This window comes from Lepisosteus oculatus, chromosome 13, assembly GCF_040954835.1.
Source record: "Lepisosteus oculatus isolate fLepOcu1 chromosome 13, fLepOcu1.hap2, whole genome shotgun sequence".
Classification (NCBI taxonomy): Eukaryota; Metazoa; Chordata; class Actinopteri; order Semionotiformes; family Lepisosteidae; genus Lepisosteus; species Lepisosteus oculatus.
The window spans coordinates 2,273,572-2,287,719 of record NC_090708.1 but is presented as its reverse complement, the minus strand read 5'-3'; the positions used below and the strand labels follow the sequence as shown (position 1 = coordinate 2,287,719).

The window sequence follows — 14,148 nt, the reverse complement described above, 5'->3', positions numbered from 1 at the left end:
GGCAGAAATGCATTGTGATTGTGTGCTGCCAATTTCTAATTCCTAATTCTTTTGTGGGGGGGTGGCGGATTGCGAGAGGTGTCACAATTGTCATCGATTTATCTAATGGTTTCCTTTGCATGTGTTATTTTACGACTGGGGGGGGTCAACCGTACTTGACCTGTAAAGAGAGGCTCTTTATTCACGCGTGCTGACAAGGGGGAGTGTCCGCCGTGGAGCCCCGCCGTGGAATAGCGCTTCCCAGCCTCGCCGCGCCAACCTGAGACCCGCAGCCAAATCCGCGGGCGGACTCGCAAGGCGCAGCAGCGGGACGCGCAGACAGGACGAGAGCGAAGCAGCCAGCCCCGACCCCAACCGCAGTCCAGGATGCTGATGTGCCGGGTGACCCTGCTTTTCTTCGGGGGCTGCGTGCTGGGGGGCTCCCTGGCCCGCAGGGCGGGTGCTGAGGACGGCGAGGCGCCGGACGGGGTCCACAGCGCCCGCTGCACCTCGCGCTGCCTGACCCTCCACATCACGCAGCTCGCCGCTTCTTTCAGGAGCCTGCAGGTAGGCTCGGGGAGGGACCCACCGTGATGCGAGGGAGTGCTGGTTAACCGCGATCGCGAAATGCGCGTAGCTGACTCCTCGGGAAGTTGCAGGCATTCATCCGCTACACCGTGCTAGAAACCAGGCGTGAAAACCGGGACACCGACGCGCGGAGTTAATGCCGAGTCTCACTTCTTTCTTGAGAAGCACCCGGAGCGATCGGGCAATATCTCAGCTTTCACTGACCTGTCCCTGTCCGTATTGACCTTCCCCGGGTGTTCAGGTAATTGGTCTGCCGCTCTCTTGTATCAGTAAGAAGTGGAGTGGTGTGAAGATGACGAAGAGGCTACTGTACGCGGTCTGTGAAACATCTTTTTCTGATCTGTTTTGTGAGAGACTCGCAGGAGCACCGCAGAGGGGTAGCTGCTCTTGTCGCGCCCGACCTGCTCTCCCTGAAGCAGACTCCCTCAAGACCGTTCTCAGAGTTATCTCGTTCCTGTCCATCGACAGACTTTTAAAACGGGCTGTCCCTGGCGCCAGCGTTTGAATATGTGAACACAAATACAGATACAGACCCACAAAGTCGGGGTGTTTTGCAGCAGCGAACTCGCCGGGGTGGAAGAGCCCACACCTGGGGCTTGACCTTGAAACGCGTGTTTCACGGGGCGGGCGCGCGCTCCCGGGGCATCCTTCGGAGTGTTTTTATTTTGGAGCTTCCGCGGCGTGCGTGTCCGGTATTGCGGGTGGGACAGTCATGAAACTACTCGCGGGACTGTAGGAGTCGGGGGTTGACCGTGGCGGTTTTTCTCGGTCTGGTTCTCATGGCTCTGCTCCACTGACCGGCCTCTCCGCATCCCACCTGGGCAGCGGACCTTTAATGAGGGTCTTTAATGAGGGTGGGCTCCCACGGATTGGAAGTGGAGCTCAGACCCACTGATGTGTGAGGTAGTCAGATGGTCACAGGTCGCCCGGCGGTAGAAAGCGCCTGGTCTCTGTCAACAGATGTGTTTAAAGCGTATTAATGGCATAAAGGCACAGACTGAAGCAGGTCATTCGCAGAGCGACACGTGTTACCGGCGGTGTCACAGTTGAGGTTCCGGAGTCCGGGTTCTCAAGATTAACCTACATCGATTCGTTTTTTCTCTTTTATTCCGAAAGAGAGGTCTGACACAATCTCCTTGTAGTCTATGGCTCCTTTGAAGCGCCCTTTTTAAAATTATTCCGCCAGCACGATTCCTCACTTTCCTTGACGAATTAAGCTTCGAGGAGCCTGTAATTCGGTTTCCGCCGGTGTTTCAGGAGTGGAACCGCTTTTCACACACAGGCCGTCTGTGTCTGCGGTCCACGTCCACGGGCCTCCAGCTTCTGGTTTGCTGCGGCGCCGCGGTTGAGCTCCGTGCCGTCCGGTGGTCCATCCGCCGCCCGGGACCCCCGTGTCCTCCCGCGCCGAGGCAGGCGGCTGTCAGGCCGTTCTCCAGAAGATCAGCTCAGAGGTCGAGGCCACGGGGAGTCAGAGCTCTTGAGAGCTGAAGGCAATAAATTTTCCATGATCTAATTTTCTCCTCGGTTTCCAACGTGTCTGCGGGGGCACTGATTTAAGCTCCTGATGGAAATTGCTGACCCCATGCCGATAAGAGGACAGGGGCCTCGCAGGTTGCAGTGATAAATCCTCGCACAGCTCCAAACAGGTGTGAAATGATGTATACAGGGCAAAGAAACACAATACAACTGGTCACATTCTGTGCAGCGATAAACGCCTTGTGTGTCGAAAAATCTAGCTCTTGCATTATCCCGACTGTGAATACAAGAGAGGAAGGTACGTGTAAATGATATTTTCACATTTGCACAGCAACGAACCATTATTTGTAGTCTTTTTAAAGACATGCGAGTTTTTTTTTCTGGTTTTCTGAATCTGCTCAACGCAGTACACAGAGGAAAATGCAAAGTGTCTTCCGTTTTCAGGCTGCATAGGTGAAAACACACTTCACCTTGATATAACGACCCCCCTGGGTGTTTAAAAGAGATTGCAGCTTGATGACGAGGTTATTGTTTTCACTCCTTGGGTAGCCCGCGCAGCTGGTTTCGGGTTTCGCTCATCGAAAGACGTGTGTGCAGTGCTGTTTTAGGAGAACCTACAGGGGAGCAAAGAAAAAAAAACCCGAACTCGGCTTAAAGCCGTCAAGAGAGCTTGATTTATCTGCCGCTGTGTAAACAGAGACTTTCCTAACCAGCCGTAATGTAATCAAGGGATCCAGGTTTACTAATATAAGCAACGCAGTGTTGTGCTCATCTTCCGTCATTCGTCATCATGCCTGAATAAGCACAACTGTTGCAGACACCTGGTCTGGTTACAGATGCACAGCAACATCCCGACCGCGGCTGTGGGTGAGCCGAGCACCGCCTAGCCAGGCTGTGAGACACGGGACACAGGAGACTGCTTTCGCTCGCCCTGAAGAAAGGCAAAGCGAATAATCCCAGGGACTAGGGCTGGAAGGAGGGAACAGAAAGAGAACACGCTGAAGTGGCTTAGCTGTTTGAAATTAATGAAAAGACAGAATTAAAAAAATCCCACCACCCCTAACCTCCTCTGCAGTGACTTTCCACCCACCTGGGTTTGAAGGAAAAAGAAAAAAGCCCTGTCCTTGCTAGTGTGTCAGTCTCGCTAAGCAGAATGAAGTCATTGTCCCTCCCCTCATAAGACACATCATAAGCTTTGGAGTGTTCTTCAAAGATATAGCAGGCTCCACGGACAGGCTGTAACAATGCCAAAGCTGCCCCTTCTTCCCGAGCTCACTGAGATTCGATACATCATAAAAGTGGAGGCTGTGGAGCTTTGAGGTGCCAGCAAGGTCAGGAGCCGAAAGAGTGCGGCTCTCGGTGTCGCCGGGGAGGTCCCGCCTCCCTCACCTCTCCGTGTGTCCAGTGAGAGAAACTCCCCGCTCTCTCGCCTCGGAAAAAGAGGAGGGTGACAAGAGCGGCACGTCTGGCCCGGCCGTCGGTCCGCTTCCACGAGGACGGGGTTCTGTCAGGCCGCAGTGCCTCTCACCCGGGACCGGGCAAGAGCACACGAAGCACTCCGAGGAGAGCGTGCTCCCCAGAAGAGAATTCCCCCTGCCTTCCCTGATAACATGATACACTGAGGAAGTGTGCAGAGAACCATTAGCCAGCCAGTTCCACAGCGGTGACTTCATATACTAACAAAGGGCCCATTAAGAACCTGTCAGCTCCAGTCCCCCCACACCTGCGGACCGGCAGGTTGTGTCAGAGAGTGAGGAATTGGGGTCGCACTGGGAAAGCGCTTTCATCTAATAAAAGATTTTACTTACAGACAGATGGAAGAGCTTAACTTTGAGCCACTGTGTGTCAGGGAACGTGATGAATCTGATATTGCACAAAAAGGCTCGCTCCTTCCCTGGTACTGAAGGACACTGCTCAGCTCCCTGCATTTTTGCGTTTGGCTGTTGTTCTGGACTCATCCCTGTAAAAGTCATTTTCTCTTTTTAAAACAAAAACATATACTAAACCATGCCCCATTTACTGATAGAAACTTAGTCTGTTCGAACGTATTGCAGTTTGTTCCAGTTACTGTACACCAGATCAAAGGGTGTGAGTCACATTGCAAAAATGTATAGTTTTGTTGGCTTTTTCTGTAAAGTTTTCCAAATGATCAAAAGGACAAAGTGACGTTTTAAGACATGAAACATTTTCATCTGCCATTGTTCAGATACCATACAGTAGAATTAAATAAAAATGTGACCGTACTAGACAGTGGAACAATACCATCCCTGGAGCAATTAAAATCGCACTAATTGTGTGTTGTCTGAATGCATAACCATTAAAAATTTTATCTGTAAGAGCTTCAACAGGAGAAAAAGCACTTAAGTCAAAATACGGAGAAAATCTAAAGAGGGTGACTGACATTAGGCTGCAGTCAAACAGTGCTGTGCATTAAACAGCCCAGGGTACTAAACCCGCAAGGGAACACATTAAGAGCTAAAAACTAATTAGCTCTTAATAAGCACAAGCGGTTGCACAGTCAGAACCCTGGAGAACTTTAAAGGCTTTTTTTCCTGTCCCAATAAATGTTTTAGTTGCTGACACAGACAGAAGTCATAAAAATCCGCAAGAGACTATTATGTAGCAATGAATGTTTACTGGAAGAGAAAGGCCACAAACAATGTGGAGCTGTTATTTCTGTGTTTTGTAGCACTGTAAATTAACGAGTATAGGCCAGAGCTTAAACAGGAAAATTCAAACAGGAATCAGCAGCAGCTTGGCCCGGAGCTTTTATGCTGGTGATAGAGCTCCGTCTCACAGAAACAGGCAGAAGGGGGCTAGAGAAACAGTCTGACACCTCGGGCTGCAGAGACCGGCTCCTGAAATACTGTAGATTCCCTCCAGAGGTGAAGGAGATTAAGAAAGTTTTTAAGTACGGGAACACTTTTCTAGTGACAAATGATCTTTTCATATATAAATATATCTATATAAATAATCTTGCCATTCCATAAGATTGCTATGGTGGCTTTATCACCTTCTCTTTACTTTTGCTATGGTTTCCTATGAGTTCGAATGACCCTCTCCAGGCTTTACTGACCTGCAGCACAGCTACACCACGGCGCAAGAGATTCAGCATCTCTCAGGAGGTCTTCCCTGATTGATCTCCCCTGTGCTGCCCGTGTGTGTGTGAGTCCTACAGAAACCGTTCCCCCATCATTTAAGTGCACACGGAAAGCAAACGTTTCCTCCTGCTCCTCCTCCGAGGGGTTTAGGGAAGACTGGCAGGCTGTGTCCCGGGTCGCCCTGGAGTCACCTGAAGGAGTAGTTATATGAAACCCGCTTCCCCCGCTGACGGGCGGTCACTGTGTGCAGGAGCTACAGGTGTTCGTTCATGCGGGTCTGTTACTGCAGGCTCTGTCTCGCTGCCCCTGAAGAACGGCTCTCCGGTGTCTTTGCAAGCAGAGCTTCTCGGCCAAACGGAAGTCTCTCTTCCCTTTCTTGCCCTCTGATTCTGTGGAAAACCAAGCCCTGGAAATCGCTTTCCCTTGATACAACCCCTCCTGGAGTCAAGCTGCTAGCCAAGTCTCGTCTGTTTTCTCCTGCCTGTCCGAATGTATACATGAATAAATATTGTAGTAAATGGAATAGGAAGGTGTGTTCTATACAGCATTTTCATCTGGAAGGATCCCCATTCATTTATTTTGCGTTCTGGAGGGGATCGTATCTCGGACTCCCCTGGGTGACGTGGGACAGGTCAGGAGGACAGCGGAGGTGCGAGCAGCGGGGCTAGTCTGCACACGTCTGGGGTACAACTGAGGCAGGACACCAGGGTGAACACCCCCACTGTCACGACCAGCGACGGGGGTCCTTCGGTGGTCACGTGTTCAGGGCGAGTTTAACATCTGGTCAACAGAACGGCACCTCCGGCAGCTCAGCGTACCTGGCCGCCACTCTGGTGGAGAGAGGGTCCCCGTTATACATCACCTGTGGCAAACAGCGTACGTTCATTTATAAGTCACAGAGGTCCGCTTTTCCAACACAAGCCAGCAACGCAGACCGTGGGCCGTGACGTCATACCACAATCCTTTGCGGGCTCCTCCTTACGGTCAGTTTTGAAACGAACGCATCGCGACCGCGCCTACTTTTTTTTAACATATAGCTGTATACTCCTGTCGCCACAACTGGGAAATCAAGTGCTGGGGCAACGTGCTATTCGCAAGAGGCGGTGTGAATGGGTCCCGCTGTAAAAAAGACGTGATAAACGCATCGGAAATGGTGAACGGGACGGGCGTATTGGCGTCAAGCAGATGGTATTGCCACCATCGAGTACGTCAGGGAATTGTTGTCTTATTGATTTATATTTATTGGTTTGAATGGGATGCTCTGTGGGTACATTATAAATATATACTTGTGTCTGAACCGTTTGAGTCAGAAACGTATTTCGAGTTTATTACAATATTCCAATATTATTACAAGTAAACCAATTCCCCGTTATAAGCCGTTTCGCTACAGGGTGCATTAAGAACGTCACCTGGATTAAAAACGGGACAGTCAACATACTGGGGCATTGGTTTGGAAATCTGGTCAAGAGGAAAGAGCGCCCCCCGATGCCCCACCAACACCATGTGCAGCAGCAACCTGCATAAAGAATCCCATTAGAAAAGCATCACCCCCAAAACACAGTGTCCGCAGCCGACTTTATCATCTCATACTGGGTGACATCCCTGTACTTGACGAGGCCCGACCTCGCTGGCCTTCTGAGATCTAACAAGAACCGCTCTGAGTATCACGAATTCGAGCGGGGAGCTGCGTCAGCAGGCGCATGCTGCAGAGGAACAAGGTGTATTCCCTGCTGAAAAGAGAAGAGAACAAACAGGACGTTTCGGCCGTGCAGCCTTCTTTAGGTGTGCCTGAAGGTGTGTCAGGTGTCACACACCTGAAGGAGGCTCCACGGCCGAAAAGTTTTCTTCTCTTCTCTTTTCACCGGGGAAAACACCTTGATTCACGAATTCGCCATGTGCGATCTTTGCAAATGAAGCAGGACTATACCTCAGTTTTGGAGGGGAAGCCTCATCATAATTTAGCAGATCTCTGTGCACTTTACGCAGCTCAGAGCTGCTACTGTAGCTATTTAGCAACCGGTAGTCATTCGGAGTTCGGAAATGGCTGGTACTCGACCCTTCTCTTATTTCCCTTGCTAATTAATCCAGTTCGTTTCTGCTATCACTCCACGCCTTGCTTTGTTTTTTAGTCGTTAAACTCGCCTATAGAGGCAGCGCTGGGAAACTAGGAGAAAGTAGGCGACAATCCAGATTGACACAACTAAATCCGACACCGGGACCCACAGAGAGGGCTCCTCTGTGAAACAAATACTGTCCAGCGGACACGAGGCATACTTGCATAAGAACAAAGAATTACGCGATAAAAGCCTGTGTCTATATCGTAGTCTTTATTTTTTAGAAGTAAATACGAGCCCCGAGTACAGAAGATCTTATAAAATATCATTTTCAAGCCCTAAACAGCCGTATTTCTGTTTAGTGGGCATTTTGAATATTTTTCCTCATGTTTTTTTTTTATTTTAACCCTGAACCTCGGGAGTTATAAAGTATCGAGTTTGTTGCCATGCATTAATGTTACCCTATTTGCTTGTTCAGAATTCGCGCTGGGACAGGATTTTCATTTCCCGTATCCGCATGTGAAAAGTAAACCGCATAGCGCAGTCTAGTGATGCACAGGAATCCTTACTTCAGACACGCCACCTCCGGGATAAACGTTTATTCCGAAGAATCAACTGCCGGTTGTTATTCCCGAAGAGAAAGGGTTGAATATCGTTTTAATGAAAAACGATGTCTTTATTACGGGTATCTTTATTTTTATTTATTTTTTGGCGATTTAAAATGGTAGGCTCGGGTTATCTCTCTCTGAAGATCGCGTGTATGTGCCGGTGGGGAGCCCGTTTCCAGAATTTCATGCCTTCACATCTGACATGTAATTGGGCAATTAAACCTGGTATGCATGCAGGGCACACTCGCTCGCCCTTGATCTGTATTGGCGCTCGCTGCACACACACCCACGGAGAATGCAAACAGCAATAAATTAGCGCGCCCATCAGCGAGGCAGATCAGATGGGACGATTTGTAGCGGGAAGATTGATGTCCGCCTGGAAGTTAGAAACTGCCACCCGCCGGCGCTTCAGAGACCCAGGCAAAAACCATTACAATCAACTTATCCCATTTACTGATCAAGATAATGGTGGAATTAGAAAAATAAAGACTGTTAAGCCCGCTCCCTGGAGACCAGTCTTTTGTATCCCCCAGCGCAGATACCGCCCTCACATCTCCGGGGGGGGGGGGAGAGAGAGACCGTACTATTTAATGCGATATTTTTGCTGTCAAGTGCCATAAAGCGTGTTTAGATACATGGGAATTTAATTTGCCGGCGAAAACAAGTTTTCTTTGTATGAAACATTTTTGCCTAAGTGTCTGCACATGTTAGCGAGGCGGAACAAAGCGGCCTCGGTGCGCAGACCGTCTGACTGACAGGAGCAGTTTTCAGCCTCCGCCTGAGACATAAACACCACCTTGTGATTGCTGATGCAGTTTAGCAGAGAAGACCCGGTCCCTTCTCCCCAGCGTCTCTTCAGCTGTTCTGCTCCCCCAGATCCTATCTCTTTGATGAAAACTGTCAGGATTTCCTGTGTATATGGTTCACATAGTAGAGGAGAAATTCCCATGAATTATATTCGGAGTGTGTGTGTGTTTTAACAGAACGGAACGCACACACACGCAGTAACGAAAGCAGTTTGACATTTTGTCGTGAAACAGATTGCTTTTATTCATGATTGTTTTTTCTGCCTTGTTTTGTCTACTGCGCTTTTTAATACAAGCAAGATCCAGAGAACCAACTCTGGATCTTAGTAGCTGATCAAACCCAGAAAATCGCATCTAGTATAATCGCCTCTAGTATAAAAACGCCCGTGTGGACTGTTCGCTCAAGACCCCCGCTCCACTCTGTCTGAAGGGGTACTTTTTTCTGTATTCTGTCACTGAGCTTGGAGCAATTTCTTGGAAATGTCGAAACTCTGGGCGGTCACTCTTTAAATTAGCAACCTGGAAGATGTGCCTGACACTTTACAACTATGTGTGGCTGATCAGTGTCTTCTAAATACGGCCCATGTCAGTCCAGCACCGCACTTCAAGCGTGAGGAATCCCAGCCGAAGCTGTAGTTTTAGTGCACGGAGCGTCACAGCTCAGCTCAGCGGAAGCTGCCTCCTTGCCCGTAATCATTATGTAACTGTATATCGGAAGACAACAAGAAGAAAGAAAATTTCCAGGTTTTATTAGCTCCGCCTGTCACTGAGGAGGCGAGAGGCTCTTTCGTTGACGTGGGCGACCCTGTCACTCAAAATCCTAACCTGCAGGAGGACGACGAGAAAGAGCCCTTAAGTTTTGACACAATGCGTCTCTTCATCAAAGTTAAGTCAGTAACAATACACTCCAGTTCATGCCTCTCGCTCAAAGGCCGTACACAGACCCGGACTATTCAATCTGCCTTTTAAAAGTCGAAAAGTATTTCCCCCCTGGCTGTGGATTTAGGATAGCTTTTGTCAAGCACGGCTTTTCTCTAATTACACCAAAACCCCAGCGAGCAGGGCTGGACTGCGTGGTGCGCTGTGTATCCCGAGCTGTCTCAACTCTCTTTCTCCCGGCAGCAGAGTGACAAAGATTCCCGCAAAGCTGATGTAATCTGCTGGCGTGGTGTTACCCTTCTCATTCCACTGAAGATCAGGCCTGACACACCAGGAGACAAGCGCAATCCCCTCTTCCCGCTACTGCACTGTAATTAACTGCTCGAAAAAGCGATAAACCTTTAAGACGCTGGGAGATCCGACCAATTTGCTTTGGCGAAACGCTGCTGGTTTCAAAAAAAGGGTGTGTTTGTGGAATGTTACTGCGGCTTAAGGTAAAAAAAACCGCCCAGGCACCATTATTCTTGAGTTGATTTCCTTCAGCGTTGGAATTATACTGTAGGCGGAGGCAGTCCTTGAAAAGGTCCGTGATGTTGCCGAGAGAGGAATGCTCTTTGACTCGCAGTGGTTGGGATTTGTGTGTTTCATTACAGGCACATGGGACAGTGTTCAGATTGGATCTGGCCCCAAGTTTGAATGCATGTACTGTACAATAAAGAGAAGAGAGAAAACACAACGTTTCGGCTGTGAAGCTCTCTTCAGGTGTAGACACAGGAGGAGCTGGAGGACAGCCAGACTGTGCAGGACCGGGCTTGACTGTAGGCAGATCAGTGGCTTTGCCACCCTTGCGTCCAGTGTTGTTGAATACCATCTCGTCCTCCAACAGCTCCTACCGTAAAGCGTCCCCCGTTGCTATACTGGGGCAGGGGGTTGGAAATTCTGGTCCAGAAGGAACAGCGCCTCCTACAGGTCTACCAGCACAACTTACAGCAGCAGCCTGGTTTGTCTTAGAGGCCTCCCACCCCAGTCCACTTAAGCAACTCGCTCCTGACACGTAGTGTCCACATAGTGATTAACTTTATAATCCCTTATTGAGTGTCTGTTTTTTTACAGGGAGTTTATTCTTGATTAAAGGGCTTCAGAATTCAATCCTCAGAAATGTGGAATGGAATTGCTGAATGCCGCTTCAGGCTCATAACTGACTTTTTTTTCTCTTCTGGTTCCTTTCAGAACAATGAAATTTTGGGCTGGTGTGAAAGCCACAGAAGGTGTGCGCAGGTGAGTAAGATCTCCTATGGGTCTGCAGCTTCGATGCAGGGAAGGTTTAATGCTGGTCTGAAAGGGCACAAGTCAGCTCGCGTGACATTGCATCGTACCCTGTGGGCTGGCAGGATGAGTTTCCCGTGCTAGGAGAAGCCTGTGGTGGCGTGTTCTGTAAACGCAGTCTGAGTGCTCGGCTGTAGCTATGGGTGTACTGGACAGAATCCTGAAGACAGGCGGGTCACCTCTCGGTCCAAGAGAGACGACGTCTCTGAGACTCCAGGGATTGAATTAGAGAGGGAGGGGTAACGCGGAATGTCATTCATTTAATCCCCCCTCCCCCCCCCCACCGCCTCCTGAAAGGACAAAACCGGCAAGGTAAACTGGAATCCAGAAGCTTCTGAACCCCCCTGTAAAGCTCATCAAAGGCTGTGCTTTGTGTATCGATGTGGACAAAAGCCCTGTATTCAAAATTAAAAAATAAGCTCTGTAAAATTGCTAAAACTGGTAGCAAAATTTCAGGTGCAGTTTTGTTGTTGGCAGTACTGTATTTCCACTAAACAAAACTCCTAAATTTAGCATTCCTGATTTTATCTGACACTTCATGTACTATATCATCAATGGGGGTATACTGTGGTCACTCATTTACATTAACATGACTGAGGAGGAAGAAAGGTCAGACCTTTTTTATTCCAATAAATTGTGTTCCAGATTCTTTAAAACGAATCTTAGAAATCAAGACTTCCTAAGAATTTGCTCCAGCGTGACGGTGGTGTCTTTGCAGAGTTTCGTAGAATGCAGCTGTGTGTGTCTTGGCACGCTGAAGCTGTTTTGAAACTGTGTTGTTATTTAAGACACCTGTGTTGCAGTGTTGTCTGCTTGTTAGTTCCTTGTCTGCTCCTATCAAAATAAAGCAATGCATGATAATCTGTGCTCCCCACCTCACTAGCAAGGAGACCCCCACATGGAAAGACAAAATATTTCATCCCAACTCTGCCCCTGTATTATCTATTTGACAGCCCACGTCCTGATGACTGATGAAATCGCTCCTACAGGTAGTTCTGTGCTTTTTATTGCAGTTCAGGAAGGAAGCTGTTATTGTTTCCCTTATTAAACACGGACGTTTGGTCATTTAGATTTTGCCCAGCAGTTACTGGCCAGAAGACAATCTCCTACTCAGAAATGCTTACACTTCAGTGTCATGGAAAAGATATCAACAACAATCACGATACAGTATGTGTCCATGAGGTCTGTTATATAAATTGAGCGCATTCCCTTTCAGACTTCAGTTCCACTGGTGGTGGACAGCTCAGGGCCAATATATCGTACCTTATGACATTTTTATGTGGTATGTGAAAATAAGCAGGTTGCCTTTTCATAATTGGTAGTCTTAGACGGTAATAAAGGGAGGAGGTCACCCATCGAGCAGTCTAGAAAATAGCATAAACACAACAGCCCTCTGTCCTGCTGGCCGTTAGATGCTGAGGGAAAAGTAATTCTGGCACTTTCCACTTCAGTGAGATGGAAGCTGAGTGTGTGATCCGCCAGCGGGTTCAGGAAGATTGGGCTTTGTGCTTCCACCCTCAGCGCTTTCCGTTTCTGCAAACCGGAGACATTCCTCGCCCCTCCGCGTGAAACCAGCAGCCTGCGGCTGGAGATGGGAAACCCTGACCAGGACAGGGACCTGCCTGGTGCCAGCTAGGCCCTGCAGTCTCCCCAGGAGATGTTATATCAGAACAAAAGGCTTGGCAGTGCTATTTGCTCTTTTGGTGGCACTAATGAGCTGATAAAAATTATTAGCCCATTTAAAGTAATTGCTGAAACCAGACTTTTGGTCCCCCGCCCCCCCCCACCCCGTGCCTGCAGGGGCTGAGGTTAAAAGTGTCAAGCCGAAGAAGGTGGAGTCTTCGCTGTGTGCAGGCCATAACTCTCACACCCAGCCCCGAGCTGCTCTGATTGCTTTCAGATGGGGGTGAGCCTCCCACACTCCCTGGAAGAGTGGGGAAAGTAAATGTTGTGTTTCTAGTAAAAATAACAACAGGCATTTTACATCCTTTTGCGTCTGACTTTTTTCTTTTTTGTGTGACCAAAAAAAAAAAACCCCCCCGAGCTGCTGTTCAGGAGCCCGCCGCGGTCCAGAGGCAGACGTCTGCGCTGCTGTTTTAGACGACAGAAACCCCACGCGTTTCCATCCCCTCCTTTAGATTCGCTCAGGCGGTTTCTCAGGCTGCGCTTTGAAGGGGGGCAGGCCGCCGCTTTCTCCCTCCTCCTCGCGCGCGTGCGGGGAGCTGTCCTCGCGGGCACCTCAGCGGGAGGTGTCGGGGCCGCGGCGGCGGCGGGGAGTCGGCGTGCTGACCGGCGGGCAGTAACAGGACCCGCGTCAGTCGCGCCAGTGACCTCGGGCGCGCTCAGGAGCAGGGAGGCTGAAAGCCGATGTCCGATGTTCTTTTCAGCTGTAGATCAGTGCCAGCCACCTGTGGCGAAGGGTCAAGGTCAGCGCCCTTTCTCCTCTCTGCGGCCCGTGGCCTGGCCAGTCGCCCCGCGGCCTGCCCGCTCCGTTAGTGGCTGGGCAGCCGGAGCCCTGGCTGGCGCTGTCCACACTCTGTCTGTGCCCTGACCTCCCTCCCCCTCTTGCCAGAAGCCCCTCCGCTCCCGGACAGGGGGCAAGCTGTGCCCGGCTAGCGGGCCTGCCGCTGGCCGCAGTGCTGTGGCACCAGAGCGCCAGACTCCTTGTGTGGTCACTCCGCCTGACCTCCCGGGTCGGGGGGCGCCGAGCCCCTCTGCTGGGCGCTCTGGTCTTGGTGAAGGGTCAGGCTCATGGCGCGCTTGTGAGAAGTTCATGGCTGCTCTGAAAAAGACTCACGTTTTTTACTGCTTGTGTCTTTAATGAGATCATTTACGGCCAGAGCCACACTGGCGTGAACTCTAAATTAGTGCTGCAAATTAGAATATCAATCATTTACACACAGTTCACTGGCAGCCGAATTGCTATTTACAAGCTGGAACAATAACACTGAAACACACTGAAAATATCAAGTAAACCACGCAAGCTAGCTTTATTTCTACGCCTTAAAAGTATGCCAGAAATACAACTCTCTCTGGAACATGATTGTCATTTCTTTATGTGCGCACATTTCCATCGTTGTGGAAGGAGAATGCAAGTCGAGACTTTGGCCATTCTGTGGAAAATATGTCCATCCTCTGTGTCAAAGTCAAACTGTCTTAGACACTCTGCAAAGACTAGTTTTGAATAAAAATATTTCTATCCCAGACAAATTTCTTGTTATTTATGGCATCAGGGTTGAGGTTATTCAGACCACTACTAAAAGTGAGAACAGTTTAGTTAAAACACACGTTAACCGTATGTCTAAAATCGGGATACATTTTTTCAGCTCTG

At 49.5% G+C, this 14,148-nt stretch overlaps 2 protein-coding genes across 3 annotated transcripts in view; both read left to right on the top strand.

Annotated features, from left to right (window-relative positions):
* The window catches only part of cp (ceruloplasmin), a 430,985-nt gene that overhangs the window by 63,407 nt on the left and 353,430 nt on the right, over positions 1-14,148 (top strand). The window lies entirely within an intron of this gene.
* Positions 217-14,148, top strand: part of anos1b (anosmin 1b) — a 44,662-nt gene continuing 30,730 nt past the window's right edge. For both annotated transcript variants that reach the window (XM_069197621.1, XM_069197620.1), the window contains exons 1-2: positions 217-546; positions 10,722-10,769. In XM_069197621.1, the coding sequence (XP_069053722.1) occupies positions 367-546; positions 10,722-10,769 (228 nt within the window). In that variant the 5' untranslated portion in view covers positions 217-366. The remainder of the gene's footprint in view (positions 547-10,721; positions 10,770-14,148) is intronic.